General features: G+C 40.5%; 1 protein-coding gene across 6 annotated transcripts in view; it reads left to right on the forward strand.

The window, feature by feature from the left end:
* The window catches only part of SYNRG (synergin gamma), a 159,248-nt gene that overhangs the window by 82,902 nt on the left and 62,978 nt on the right, over window positions 1–13,368 (forward strand). For all 6 annotated transcript variants that reach the window (XM_063452757.1, XM_063452768.1, XM_063452779.1 and 3 more), the window contains one exon: window positions 988–1,050. In XM_063452757.1, coding sequence (XP_063308827.1) covers window positions 988–1,050 — 63 coding nt within the window. The remainder of the gene's footprint in view (window positions 1–987; window positions 1,051–13,368) is intronic.

Below are 13,368 nucleotides of genomic sequence, written 5' to 3' on the forward strand. Positions count from 1 at the left end.
TGTCTCGCTCTATCCACCAATGTCACGTTGCACCACAGACTGTCCTGGAGTTGGCAGATGCTTTAGTCCAGGTCTGGGAGGAGATCCCTCAGGAGACCATCTGCCACCTTATCAGGAGCATGCACAGGCGTTGTAGGGAGATCATACAGGCACGTGGAGGCCACACACACTACTGAGCCTCATTTTGACTTGTTTGATGTAAGGACATTACATCAAAGCTTGTAGTGTGTTTTTCCACTTTAATTTTGGGTGTGACTCCAAATCCAGACCTCCATGGGTTGAGAAATTTGATTTCCATTTTTGTATTTTTGTGTGATTTTGTTGTCAACACATTCAACTATGTAAAGAACAAAGTATTTCAGAAGAATATTTAATTCATTCAGATCTCGGGTGTGTTATTTTTGTGTTCCCTTTATTATTTTGAGCAGTGTATATCCATCTATCTATCTCTATCTCTATCTCTATCTCTATCTCCATATCCCCAAAGTTAGTTTTTTTTTTTTTTTTTTTCCTCTTCCACCCTTAAACCTTCAATTTTAATTTCTGTAACAATTCCCTTTTTTTATTGTTAGGCAAGACTGTGAGTGTGGATTCTTTCCATGAACATATTTTTTATTTTTTGCATGACAGAAATTTACTTAATTTGTAGGTGTTATAGTTAGATCACACATGTAGTGTTTTAATATATTTCAGGCAAGTAGTGGAAATATATTTTTTTAATTCACTTTTATTTTTTAACTATCAAACCTGCTGAATAGCCTTTGTTCCCACCCACCCCCAAAATGAACTACATATAATAATTTTCTCTAACAAATATGAAAAGTAATTCTGCACTGTGCATGTATTACAAAAAATTTACTATAATATATATATGCTGTATGGATTTGACTGCAAGTTAGATCTACAGATGTTATGTGAAGTTGCTTTTAAAGTATAGGTTACAAAACATATTTCATAAAGCCACATTTAGTTTCTTTACTATTCCAGATTTTGGAGACAAGTATCATGCACTGAGAGGGTTGGAGAAGCCTCAAGAAAATAAATCAGTTGGTAAGTTGAGGTTTTATGAATGTGGGGATGATTTTTAAATTTTTATTTTTTTTTTAACACGAATGCTATGTGTAATTAGTGTTGTATTTCTGCAACCTAAAAGGTTGGGTAGCTCTTATATTGAAAATACACTTTCTAGTTATTCAAGCATTGTAGAGTAGTAAAATTAGCCTTAGTCTGTTCCCATAAACCAAAATGGCAGACAGAACCCCATAAAAACAACTTTTTATGAAACGTTCACTTTAAGAAACCGACATTTATGCAAAGCACGTGTACAATCTTTCTTTAATTATGGTATCTTTAAATCTTTTCAAAGTGTTTTATTTTCATGATTTGTCAATCGTTTGTGGCATTGTGGTTGTCAAGAAGAATTTCGATTTTTATATAATGAAATTTCATAAAAAGACTACTTTTGTGATTTCATCTGTTCTTGTTCATTTAAATCACGGGTACACCTTCGGCACTCCAGATGTTAGTTAGCTACATCTCCACTGATACTTTGCCAGCATCATGGCTGCAAGAGCACCACGGAGATATATTTCCTACCCCTGACTTATTACTCTTTTATATGTAAACATATTTATATTTTCATTGTAAAGTCTGGTAGCATATTTTTTTTAGTTTATTAAAGTGAGAAATTTGCCACTCTTATTGTTACTTTTACTTGATCTGGAGTGTTTTTGATTTCCCTATAAGTTGACTACTATCAACAGTAAACTCAATTACCTGCAGTTTATCATATTATCAAAGCTTTTTCTCAAGAAAACCAAATTCATGTGCTAAATACAATTTATGGTCCATATCTTAATGAGAATTACTGTTTGTTTTAAACTTGTACTCCTCTCACTAGCTTCCATTTCTAATGGAAAACCTTGCATTATTTCCGTAAGTTTTAAGTGACATGTCGTGTATTTCACTTTCTCTCTCTCTTATTTATTTAGTTTTTTCTGCATGTTTTTTTTTTTTTTTTAAATAATTTCACAAACTGTATTTTCACTTTCTAATAAAATTACCTTGCAGTTTTAGCACAGTTTTACATCTCATCTGGAGCCCATTTAGCATCCAGTCTTCTCCTGCAAAAGAAGCCAGATGTCACTTCAGAGTTAAAGGACAATTGTTACCTCAAAACTATTTTTCAATGTAATTATCCGTTAATCATGTTTTGAAAGGAAATAGATTTGTCTTCTAAAATAAGTTATGTAATCGAGAGAGAGAGAAAAAATATAATACTTAGCTTTAGTATATTACCGGATCCTTCAAGGAGTGAAGTAGAGTGCTTTTCAAACATTGTTTGATCAAAGGTGCGTGTATGTGGCTGAAGAATCTGGTCATCCACTAAAGGTAAGGGATGTGTTGTTCCTCCATTATCTTCATATACTTAATTTAAAACTAAATTGGATTCCTTTCAAATCATTATGTAAGAATTATTATATAAACAAAATAGTGATGATGTTACAGTTGTCCAGTAAGTAGGAACTATGCAGGTTTCTTTAGCCAATTATATCAGTTCTACTTGTCTCTGAAAAGACATCTCGTGCTAAAACTGTTTCATGACATACTGCGGGGTGACACCAGTACATCTTTAATACTAAGAAATAAAATCAAGCTGGAAAAAGATAATTGATTGAAGCTGGGCATGTTTTTATTTTTATTTTTTTTTATTTCCTTCATATTGACTGTTGGTCACTTTTATAATTTATTTCCTTACAAAGTAACCGGTTTTTAGAACAAACCTGTCATTTTTTTTTTCTCATGGCTTAAATAGTATACTCAAAAATATTTGTATGTTTCAGTAACTTCTGATTCTGCCTAAAGCAAAAAATCTTATTTTAAAAAAAAAAGGCTAAATAAAGCCCCTCCCCCTGAACACGACCACCACTAAAAAAGGGGCAGATTTTGCACAACCTTATGCTGCCATTGCTTAAAATATTCGTTTTTAAAGGTGGGTGAAGAGCCAAGATTTTGTTTGTATGGATACAAATAGAGCTTGCGGCATAGTTACAGTTCCTTAAGAGTGATAGCTTATGATGTATTCTGATGGGTAGTTAGGAGATCTCCACTGCAGAATGTCATTCTAAAACATGGAACTTCCATTACATAGCATTTTATTGGAAGCAATGTTATAAACAGGATTCAGCTGTGCATAGTACCATGTTTCATTTGCATATATACTTTAAAACCGTATAGTTTTAACAATTTGATCTTTATTATGAGTCTATTACTTGATTCTATTTCTTAGTAGTTAGAAAGTCAAGGTGTCCTAGTTTAAGATTTGTATTTATTTTTCTTCAACAATTAAGATATGGTTTGTGAAATTGGTGTGGTTTGTATATATTGTTTTAATTAAGTGTACCAACCATTCCATGTTTACACAGTTGTAAACAATTAGATTAGAAAGGGGAAACTGGAGGAAAAGAAGAAAAAATTCTTACCAGAATGCCCAGTTAAAGAGATTCTCCACTGCTAAAATAAAAATCACTAGTACATGGTTAGGCAACTTTCAGCCATACAGATGTTGTGTTCTACATCTCTCAGAATGCTCTTAGTCATAATGCTGGCAAAGCATCAGAGAGGACGTAGTCCACTACATTTAGAGTGCCGATGGTTGCCTACTCCTGATCTACTAGACCTATCCCAAATAAAAACATGATTGCATGCAATTATGCATATTTTCATTGGGGGTGTTTGTAAAAACAGCTTGCAAAAGACACAGATCTCTTGTTTGCAAGCTCTCCCCTTCTTCCTCACACCAGGCTGATTGTGTCTGTCTAATGCTGCTCTGGGCAATTTCTGCCTCTTGATTTTATCTCCACAGAGTTAAACAACAAGGAAACTACTCTAATTGTTGTTTGATTGGTAGTAAGGGGGTGTAACAAGGTTAATTTTATATAAAGGAGTGGTCCTTGAAAACAATTATTAACCCCTTAAGGGCATAACTTCTGGAATAAAAGAGAATCGGAATATGACGGAATATTTCTGTCATGTGTCTTTAAGGGGTTAAAGGAACACTACAGTGTTAGGAATACAAACACTATAGTGTTCCATGGTTTGTTAGTATATTGCACTATTGGGCTTCCTTTAACCCCTTCAGGACCGGCCTGTTTTTGCGATGTTTGTACGTTAAGGACCAGAGCAGTTTTAACACTTTTGTGGTGTTTGTGTTTAGCTGTAATTTTCCGCTCTCTCATTTACGGTTCCCATACAAGTTATATATTGTTTTTTTCACGACAAGAAGGGCTTTCTTTACATACCAGTATTTATATTATGTCATATATTGTATTTAAAAAAAATTATAAAATATGGTGAAAAATAAAAAAAAAACATGTTTTTGGACTTTTACTTGAAAAATCTTTTGCTTATCTACAAAAGCTAATGAAAAAAACTGCTAAATAGATTCAAAATTTTGTCCCGAGTTTAAAAACACCCAGTGTTTACATGCTTTATTGCTTTTTTTTGCAAGTTATAGGCCTATAAATACAAGTAGGAAATTGCTGTTTCAATATATATATATTTTAAATGTATCAATAGTGACATTGTTACACCGTTATCTGTCATAAATCCCCGAAACACACCTAACATGTACATATTTTTTAAAGTAGACAACCCAGGGTATTTAAAATGGGGTATGTCCAGTCTTTTTTAGTAGCCACCTAGTCACAAACACTGGCCAAAGTTAGCATTTATATTTGTTTGTGTGTTAAAAATGCAAAAAACGCTAACTTTGGCCGGTGTTTGTGACTAAGTGGCTACTAAAAAAGGCTGAACATACCCCATTTGCAATACCTTGGGTTGTCTTCTTTTGCAAATGGTATGCCATCATGGGGCTAATTCTCATTCCTTGGCTACCATACGCTCTCAAAGGCAACCTAACCAATCCGACAAATGTCAATAAAAAAAAAAAAAGTAAAATCAAGCCTTATATTTGACCCTGTAACTTTCACAAACACTATAAAACCTCTACATGTGGGGTACTGTTATACTCAGGAGACTTCGCTGAACACAAATATTAGTGTATCAGAACAGTAAAATATATCACAGCAATAATATCCTCAGTGAAAGAGCTGTTTGTGTGTGAAAAATGCAAAAAACTTCACTTTCACTGACAATATCATCGCTGTGATATGTTTTACTGTTTTGAAACACTAATATTTGTGTTCAGCGAAGTCTCCCGAGTAAAACAGTACCCCCATGTACAGGATTTAGGGTGTCATAGAAAGTTACAGGGTTAAGCACAGTGCTAGCAAATTAAATTATCTGGACTTTTGGTCTGGGTTGGCAGGCAGGTCCCTCAAATTGCAATCATTAAAATTACTTAATTAGGTAAAAATATTACATAAATATGCACGTATAATTTTAATATATATACATATTTATATATTTGACGTCTACGTGTATATTTATGAAATTATTCATGTAATTTTGTATGTGGACATATGTATATTTCGTATTATTTTTATTTATTTATTTATACATAGATATATATATCATTACATTCTAAGTGTATTTTGATATAAATATATATATATCAATATCAAAATACTGTTAGAATAAAATTGAATATATATATATAATTTTTTTTAATTAAAAATTATTTTTAGGGGGGGCGGGGCCGGACCGCCGAGCTGGCTGGTCGCATGCGAGACCAGCTCCTGCAGCCTAAATCTAGAAACAGCCATATTTATCCAAATTTCGGCAAAAAACCCGCCGGCAGCGGTGGTCCTCGCCGGGTAGAGAGCCCCGAGATCCAGGGCGAGGCTGGCCCAACAGGCTACAGTCCCCTGGTGGAGGAATCCTACCGACTTTCTCGAGGCCTACTCCGGAGGCGAGCGGGGTGGACGGCCGCTGCCCTGCCGCTTGCTGTTCGGGGCTTGGAGTCGGACCCGCGGGGACACCGGCCCCGTTTCCCCCCCCTCTGGACCGGGGGGGTGATCCCGGTCTACACCCTTGAGACCCGCTTACCAGCGCAACAGGCGAAGCAGCAGGACCGCGGAGATCCTCGCTCCAGGCAGCAACTCCAAAATGGCGGAGGCCATGCGGGATGGCGTTGAGATCGGAACCCTCGCAGGCTGCATATCTACAGCAGCAGTACACAGAATGGACTGAACACATCGCAGCTTGTGGGAATGCCGGCACTAAATTGAGTTTCTGGAGACCTGTCGCAAGCCCGAGCACATCCACTCTCGACGGATGAGCCGCCCAAGGCCTAAACAGGGGCTCAACCCGGGGCCCCCCTCGCATCGCTCCCCCCTTAAGCACAAGCGGCAACATGGGGAAATCGGATGACCACTCACCCAGACAGCCTCTGCTCTCCTCTCAACAACCTGAAGCTCCGACAACAAACAGAGTTATAGGAGGGAGGCAGAAAGCTTCGTAGCTACCTCACCCATGCAAAGCAGCAAAGCAGCAAAGCGGAGGGGATTGGAAAAGCCAGGGCCTCCTCGAGTGCACACCACATCAAAACAAGATGCTGCACCATACGCCTGAAGGACCGCACCTCCCATCACAGCCAGCATAAACGACGCACAGCAAGACATCAGCTGGTCGGCAACATAGCCTTACAAAGCCCTCTAAATGCGGAGGATAACAAGGGGAGAGAGGAGCAGACATCGGATCCTCAGCTGATACCTCAAGCATCAGGCCTGCAACCCACTTCTAGGCGGGACTCGATGAAACCCTATGCTATTGTGTCCATTAATGCAGCACTTCAACTCTGTGCCTCTCCCATGTCTTTACCTGCTAATGTTAAACAGCTAGTTATCTTCAGTTTCAGAAATCCAAGCATTAGTATTGTTTCCTTACCTACTCACAATGTCAGTATATGTTCGGATCTTTATTGCTTTATAGTGCCTGTTCCACTGACATGAGCTGCAGTTTAACCCTGCACCAAGCATGACACCTATAAAAAAAATGTGCAGTTGTAATCTATGTCGATTTAATGGCCGGCACCTGCTGTTGTGGCAGTGCTGGCATGTTTGTTATCACTATGCACGCCAAAATAAAGAATTAAAAAAAAAAAAAAAAAAAAAAATTATTTTTATTTTTTGTTATTTATTTTTATTAACATATTATTTGTATTTTATAATAATATATATATACCATATATATAGTTATTATATATATTGTATATATTCGTGTGTAATTTAAATATAAGTGTATTTTTATATTAATATACGTATATATAAATATAAAAATACACTTAGTGTGACATTATATATATGATATATATATACATATATTATATATAGGTATATATAGATATAATACATGTATATATATCATATATATATATATACACATATTATAATTTTTTTTACACTGATTTTTTTGTTTTACACTTTATTTTATGATTTTTCACTTGCAGGGAGACTGCCTGTCAGCACAGACAGTCCCCCTGCAGGCAGATACAAAGACCCCTATTGCGGTCATGTGATCGAGTGATCACATGGCCGTGGGGTCCTGATCTGCCGAGGGGGGACTGCCCGGGCAGACAGGCAGTCCCCCTGGACCGGGAGGAGAGCTGATCGCCGCCGTGGGACCGACGGCGATCAGGTAAGTTGCCCAAAACCGTTATGACGGTTCAGGACCGTCAGCGGTCCAAACGCACGTTTTGCCGCTGACGGTCCTGAACCGTCAGCGGTCCTTAAGGGGTTAATAGTGGTGTTACCTAACGGGCACTGAGAATGCTGACCCTTGTCATATGCAGCAGAGGTTTATTGTCAAAATTTACAGACTTTTAGCTGATTACAATGAACAAATCAAACAGACAATTGAAATAGCTTCTCCCTTCTCAAAATGATTCAACCCCTGAATAGAATCCCTCAAAACACCACACATTTGCAAAGCAAGTGTTGTCTCAAGCACACCTGATGCAACTAATCAAGGGCTTCATTAGTTGCACCAGATGTGCTTGAGGTGGAACACTTCAAATACTTGTACTGGCATCCTCGAGTGACTGCAAAAGACCTGCAGCAAGACTTGGTGACAGCAGGTTGCAGTGAGCATAGTAAGGTGCGTATTTAACGCAGAAAGTTTCCATGCCAGAACTCCAAGACATACACCACTACTGACCCAAAAGCACAAGAAAGGTCAGCTCCAATATGCTCAAAATCATGTAAATAAGTCACAGAAGTTTGGGGATTCTTTTCTGTGGAGCGATGAAACAAAACTAGAACTTTTCAGCCCAATGGGGTGGCAGCATGCCTGGAGAAAGAATGAAGCATACGCTAAAAAGAACCCCCCTGCCTACAGTTAAGCATGGTGGTGGCTTGGTGAGGCTCTGGGGCTGCCCTAGGAGAAAACATCATGTCATCTGTGAGGAAGCAGAAGTTTGGGCGTCATCAGACCTTCTAACAAGACAATGATCCCAAGCATACAGCAAATTCCACCAAGGTTTGGTTGCAGAAGAATTTCTGAAGAAGCAATCACAGTAGCCTGACTAGAACCCCATAGAAAATCTCTGGTGTGCATTTTAAGAAGGCTGTTGCTGCATGCAAACCAAAGAATATTACTGAACTGGAGGCCATTGCTCTTGATTCCTCCGGAACGTTGCCAAATCTGGTGATTGGCTTTGCATCTCATTTGCAGCCAGTCATTACAGCAAAAGGTGCTCTACTAAGTACTAAAGATACTTGTCACGAAGGGGTTGAATAATTTTGAGACTGGAGAAGTCATTATAAGTTGCATTTTTTTTTTTTTTTAATACTTTAATTTTGTTGTGCATTTAGTAGAATACATTTTAACTTGTAGTGCCACGACAGCAACGACAAGCCTGGTAAATACAAACAGTTGATTCTGTAAATGGCATGCGATAATTTTGTATGCATTAAACATACAGTTAATGATCAAGTTTTTTATGTTGTGAGGCAGGATGGGTTATACAGGTTAGGTTTAGCTTTTGCATGGGATTGAGTGATGGGTGTTTGTTGCATTCTTTACTCAATAAACATATACAGTGTACTTATTGAAATTTAAGAAGAGTGGACAACCTTGCGGGAGCATATTGCATACGCGCTACAGCGTAGGGAGTCGTACATGTTAAGATTGGGAGCGTGTACCTTTATACGGTGTATAATATTGAGTAAAAGGAGTGACACAAAGGACTAGCTCGATATGTTGGATTACAGCTGTATATATGCGGGAGAGCGGGTACAGGGCTTAAGTAGCTCGTGTGATAGGTAATTTCTGTGAGCTAGATAGAGTAAAATAATATTAATAGTAAAAATTAAAAAATATTGCAAAATATTTTAAAAAAGGGGGGGGGGGGGCGGGGGTTGCCCGTGAGCAGAAGGGGGGCCTGAGGGATAAATTAAAAACATATTGTTTAGTCCTTGCTGCCTGGTCAGATCAAGCTATATTACCTTGCATGTTTACGACCAAAAAGAGCATATAAACAAACACATTACATTACATTATGTACGTTGTTACCGCCTAGTCTATTATAATTCTGACTTGTGGTATTAGAGAATGCTTATGATTTGAGGGCTACTAGCAGTAGTGTATAAGCTTAACTGAACAACCTAGAGTTCCCTAAATTCTTTAAGTACATGGATATATATGCTAACTAACTATAGAGTAGATGTAAACATAGAAATGAAAAATGTGAACTGTAAACTACAGGGTGGCCATGTTAGTCTACATGGCCATCTGAGGGGAGTCTCTCATGGCGCTGCTACCACACTGTCCCTGGGTCGCCAGGCCTCCTTCCGTCTTCCCCATGCCGATCTCCGCTCACCAGTCGGGCCCCCCGTGGCACCGTGGGCACTCAGGAGTACAGACTGTCCGCTGGACCCCACCACAAAGTCCACTGGTCGTCCGCTCCCTGCACCTCCTCAGCTCCACGTGAGTCCCTTGAAGCATGCGTCTCACCCGGTGCCGGCCACACATTTGGAGCCGGTGCCCATCCCCACGACCACCGGTCCGTCGGGAGGACAGCGCGGTCCCACGCCACAGGGCTCACGGCTTCGGGGACAAATCTCTCCGGGGACCTCACAAACCCACTTCTCCGGCGGTCAGTGACACCGTACGGAGGATCCGTCCGGCGCTCGGCTTTACCAGGGCCCGTATGAGCCACCCATGTCAGACCCCTTTGGTGCTTCTCTGTCTGGAGGGAGTCTTCGGGCGTGCTCCTTTACGGTAGCCTTTGCCCGTTCAGGTGGTCGGCTTGGACCCCTCGCAGTTTCCTCTGCCCCGGAGTGTGCCGCTTCCATGTGGCCGGGGGGTGAGGGGGAGCGGAGCCGGGCCGTCATCCGCAACGGTGTGGCCCCCAAGTAGGCATTATAGCTGGTATACCATTATCTCTGGGCTGCTGGTCAGTTATCTGTGCATCTTCAGGGGCTGCCATCATCCAGGCTTATGATGGTGAGTAGGCCGCTCCGTTATTTTCGGTGTTCCCGGCCCAAGACTGGCCTCAGTTTGGTATCCCCATGAAGCTGTGGTGTTTCTCGTTAATTATATGTCGATTATTTCTTCTTTGGGGTGGTCTGAGTGTGGATTTATTGGTTTTCTCGGGCTCAGGCCAGGAGCCATGGTGTTCTGCTGCCGCCCCGCCCCCTATAAGTTGCATTTTTAGTTGAATTTGGGGAAACCACTTAAAGCATTCTTTGGGCTGCGCTATTTGAATTGCTTTTGTTTGGTTTGTTAATTGCAAACACCTCAAAGTCTGTAAACCTGATTTTCAATGACTGAATAAAAAAATAAAAAAATGGAATACTTTTAATTGCAACTATACATCTGGTAGACCTTTCCAGACTTCATATGTATCTTCTTATCTACTTTTAAGTGCAGTTAATTATCTTTTATTTATGTACATATTGCGCATGTGCAGCAAAACTCTGCATTGTGCCAATCTGCATCACCTCAACATGCTGATCTTGAATCCGTGCATATCTATGAGGAGGAGTGTTCAGTATTTTTTGCAGAGCATGGAGACGCTGAAAATCAGGACCTAACCGAAGAAGTTTTTCTAGTGACTGCCACAGTAACAGCCACTAGACCTGAAAAGGCAACGTTACATTGCTGAGCCTGCAAGGACAGGTTAGAGACCCCAGAACCACTGTTAGGTAAATTAGGCTGTAGTATTTCTGGTGACAGTGGTATCCCTTTAAGAAACAGGAAAAATGTCCCTAGATTTTTGATAACACATACTTGTGTTTTGTATCATGAGCAGTACAACCTCCACATTAGTAAAATCACAGGGAAATGGGTGGATGTATTGAACCAGTACCCTAGGTTAAAATTTAGATTTGGGCACCTTTTCCCATACATTTAATATTTCTTACATATTTACCACAGCTTTCTTAACAAGTAGCAATACTGTTTTTAACATTGGGTAAAAATGGCAGAGTATTGTTGAATCTATAATATTATAGTGCATTGTTTCAATAGGTTGGTAACGTATTAACGATTTAACATTGAATAAAAAAAGTATATATGTGTATAATCTATGTATTTTCACATGCCTATTTGAGAACCATCTTATTGCAGACTGTCATGTCCAAAATTTGAGCACATTTAGACTCGCTTAAATATGTTTAGATACTGGTCTAAAACCTGACTATTAATAGTGGAGTCCCAAATAAAATGGCACAGTAACCATATTTTGAGGTGAAGTAGCTATGGTGCTTAGAGCTCCATTTTTTTATACTCCTGAAAAGAAAGCATTGGTGTAACTAATGCATTTATCTATTTAAATATTGTTACCTATTAATAATTACCCTGTTGAATTAACATAAATATACCTCCTGCTGTGAATGTACAGCATGAGGTGTAAATGTGTGTTTTGTGACACCACATTTGTCTGATACAATTAGAGTAGAGAATGCAAGAGAGACAAATGGAGTGAATGGCCCAATATAATAATAATGGCCTTTTAGTTACCGTATATACTCGAGTATAAGTCGACCCGAATATAAGTAGAGACCCCTAATTTTACCCAAAAAAAGTATTGACTCGAGTATAAGACTAGAGTGGGAAATGCAGCAGCTACTGGTAAATTTCTAAATAAAATTATATTAATTGAATATTTATTTACAGTGTGTGTATGTATGAATGTAGTGTGTGTGTGTGTGATGCAGAGCCTTGGTGGGGGGTGGGCATTTTTATTATTTTTTTTAAAAAAAATATTATTTAATATTACTTTTTTATATATATTTTTATTATTTTATTATTTGAATTTGTGTTTATATCTTTTTTGTCCCCCCTCCCTGCTTGTTAGCTGGCCAGGGAGGGGGGCTCTCATTCCCTGGTGGTCCAGTGGCATTGGCAGTTCACTGGAGGGGGCTGGCAGAGAGCTGTAACTTACCTTTCCTGCAGCTCCTGTCAGCTCCCTTCTCTCTCCTCCGGTCCGGTCAGCTCCCCACTGCAAGTCTCGCGGTGTGAGTGCCGTGCGGAGCGTGACCCCGCGGCTCTCATGAGATTTGCAGTGGGGAGCTGACTGGACCGGAGGAGAGAGAAGGGAGCTTGCAGGAAAGGTAAGTTACAGCTCTCTGCCAGCCCCCAACAGGACCGCCGGGCTTGTAATGAGCCCGGCGTTCCTTGTCTGTATTATGGCAATATAAGCACACCAGGCTTGCACACCAGTCAAGCCATAAGACTTGCTTTTCCCACAGAAATCTCAAAACTGCAGCGATGTTACAACCGCAAAGGATTCTGGGTGGGCATATGCAAATTAGTTTAACAAAGAATCACATTTTTGCCTCATTCCATTTTAAACATGGATTCCTTTTAATCTGTGTTTGCTGTATACAACAGCTTGAAACACAATATAGGAAAAGATGCAAAACCAGTGAACCACTCATGGACAGCTGTTTCATTGTTAAAGGACCACTATAGTGCCAGGAAAACATACTCGTTTTCCTGGCACTATAGTGCCGTGAGGGTGCCCCCACCCACAGGGTCCCCCACCTGCCGGGCTCTAGGGGGTGGATGGGGTTAAACTTACCTCTTTCTAACCTTACCTCTTTCTCCAGCACCGGGCGGGGGACTCTCCTCCTCCTCCACCTCCACCTCCCCTCCTCCACCTCCCCTCCTCCACCTCCCCTCCTCCACCTCCCCTCCTCCACCTCTCCACCTCCCCTCCTCCACCTCCCCTCCTCCACCTCCCCTCCTCCACCTCCCCTCCTCCACCTCCCCTCCTCCACCTCCACCTCCCCTCCTCCACCTCCCCTCCTCCACCTCCCCTCCTCCACCTCCCCTCCTCCACCTCCCCTCCTCCTCCCAGCCCCTCGCCTCCTCCTCCCAGCCCCTCGCCTCCTCCTCCCAGCCCCTCCCCTCCTCCTCCCAGCCCCTCCCCTCCTCCTCCCAGCCCCTCCCCTCCTCCTC

Source organism: Pelobates fuscus, chromosome 1, assembly GCF_036172605.1.
Source record: "Pelobates fuscus isolate aPelFus1 chromosome 1, aPelFus1.pri, whole genome shotgun sequence".
NCBI lineage: Eukaryota > Metazoa > Chordata > Amphibia > Anura > Pelobatidae > Pelobates > Pelobates fuscus.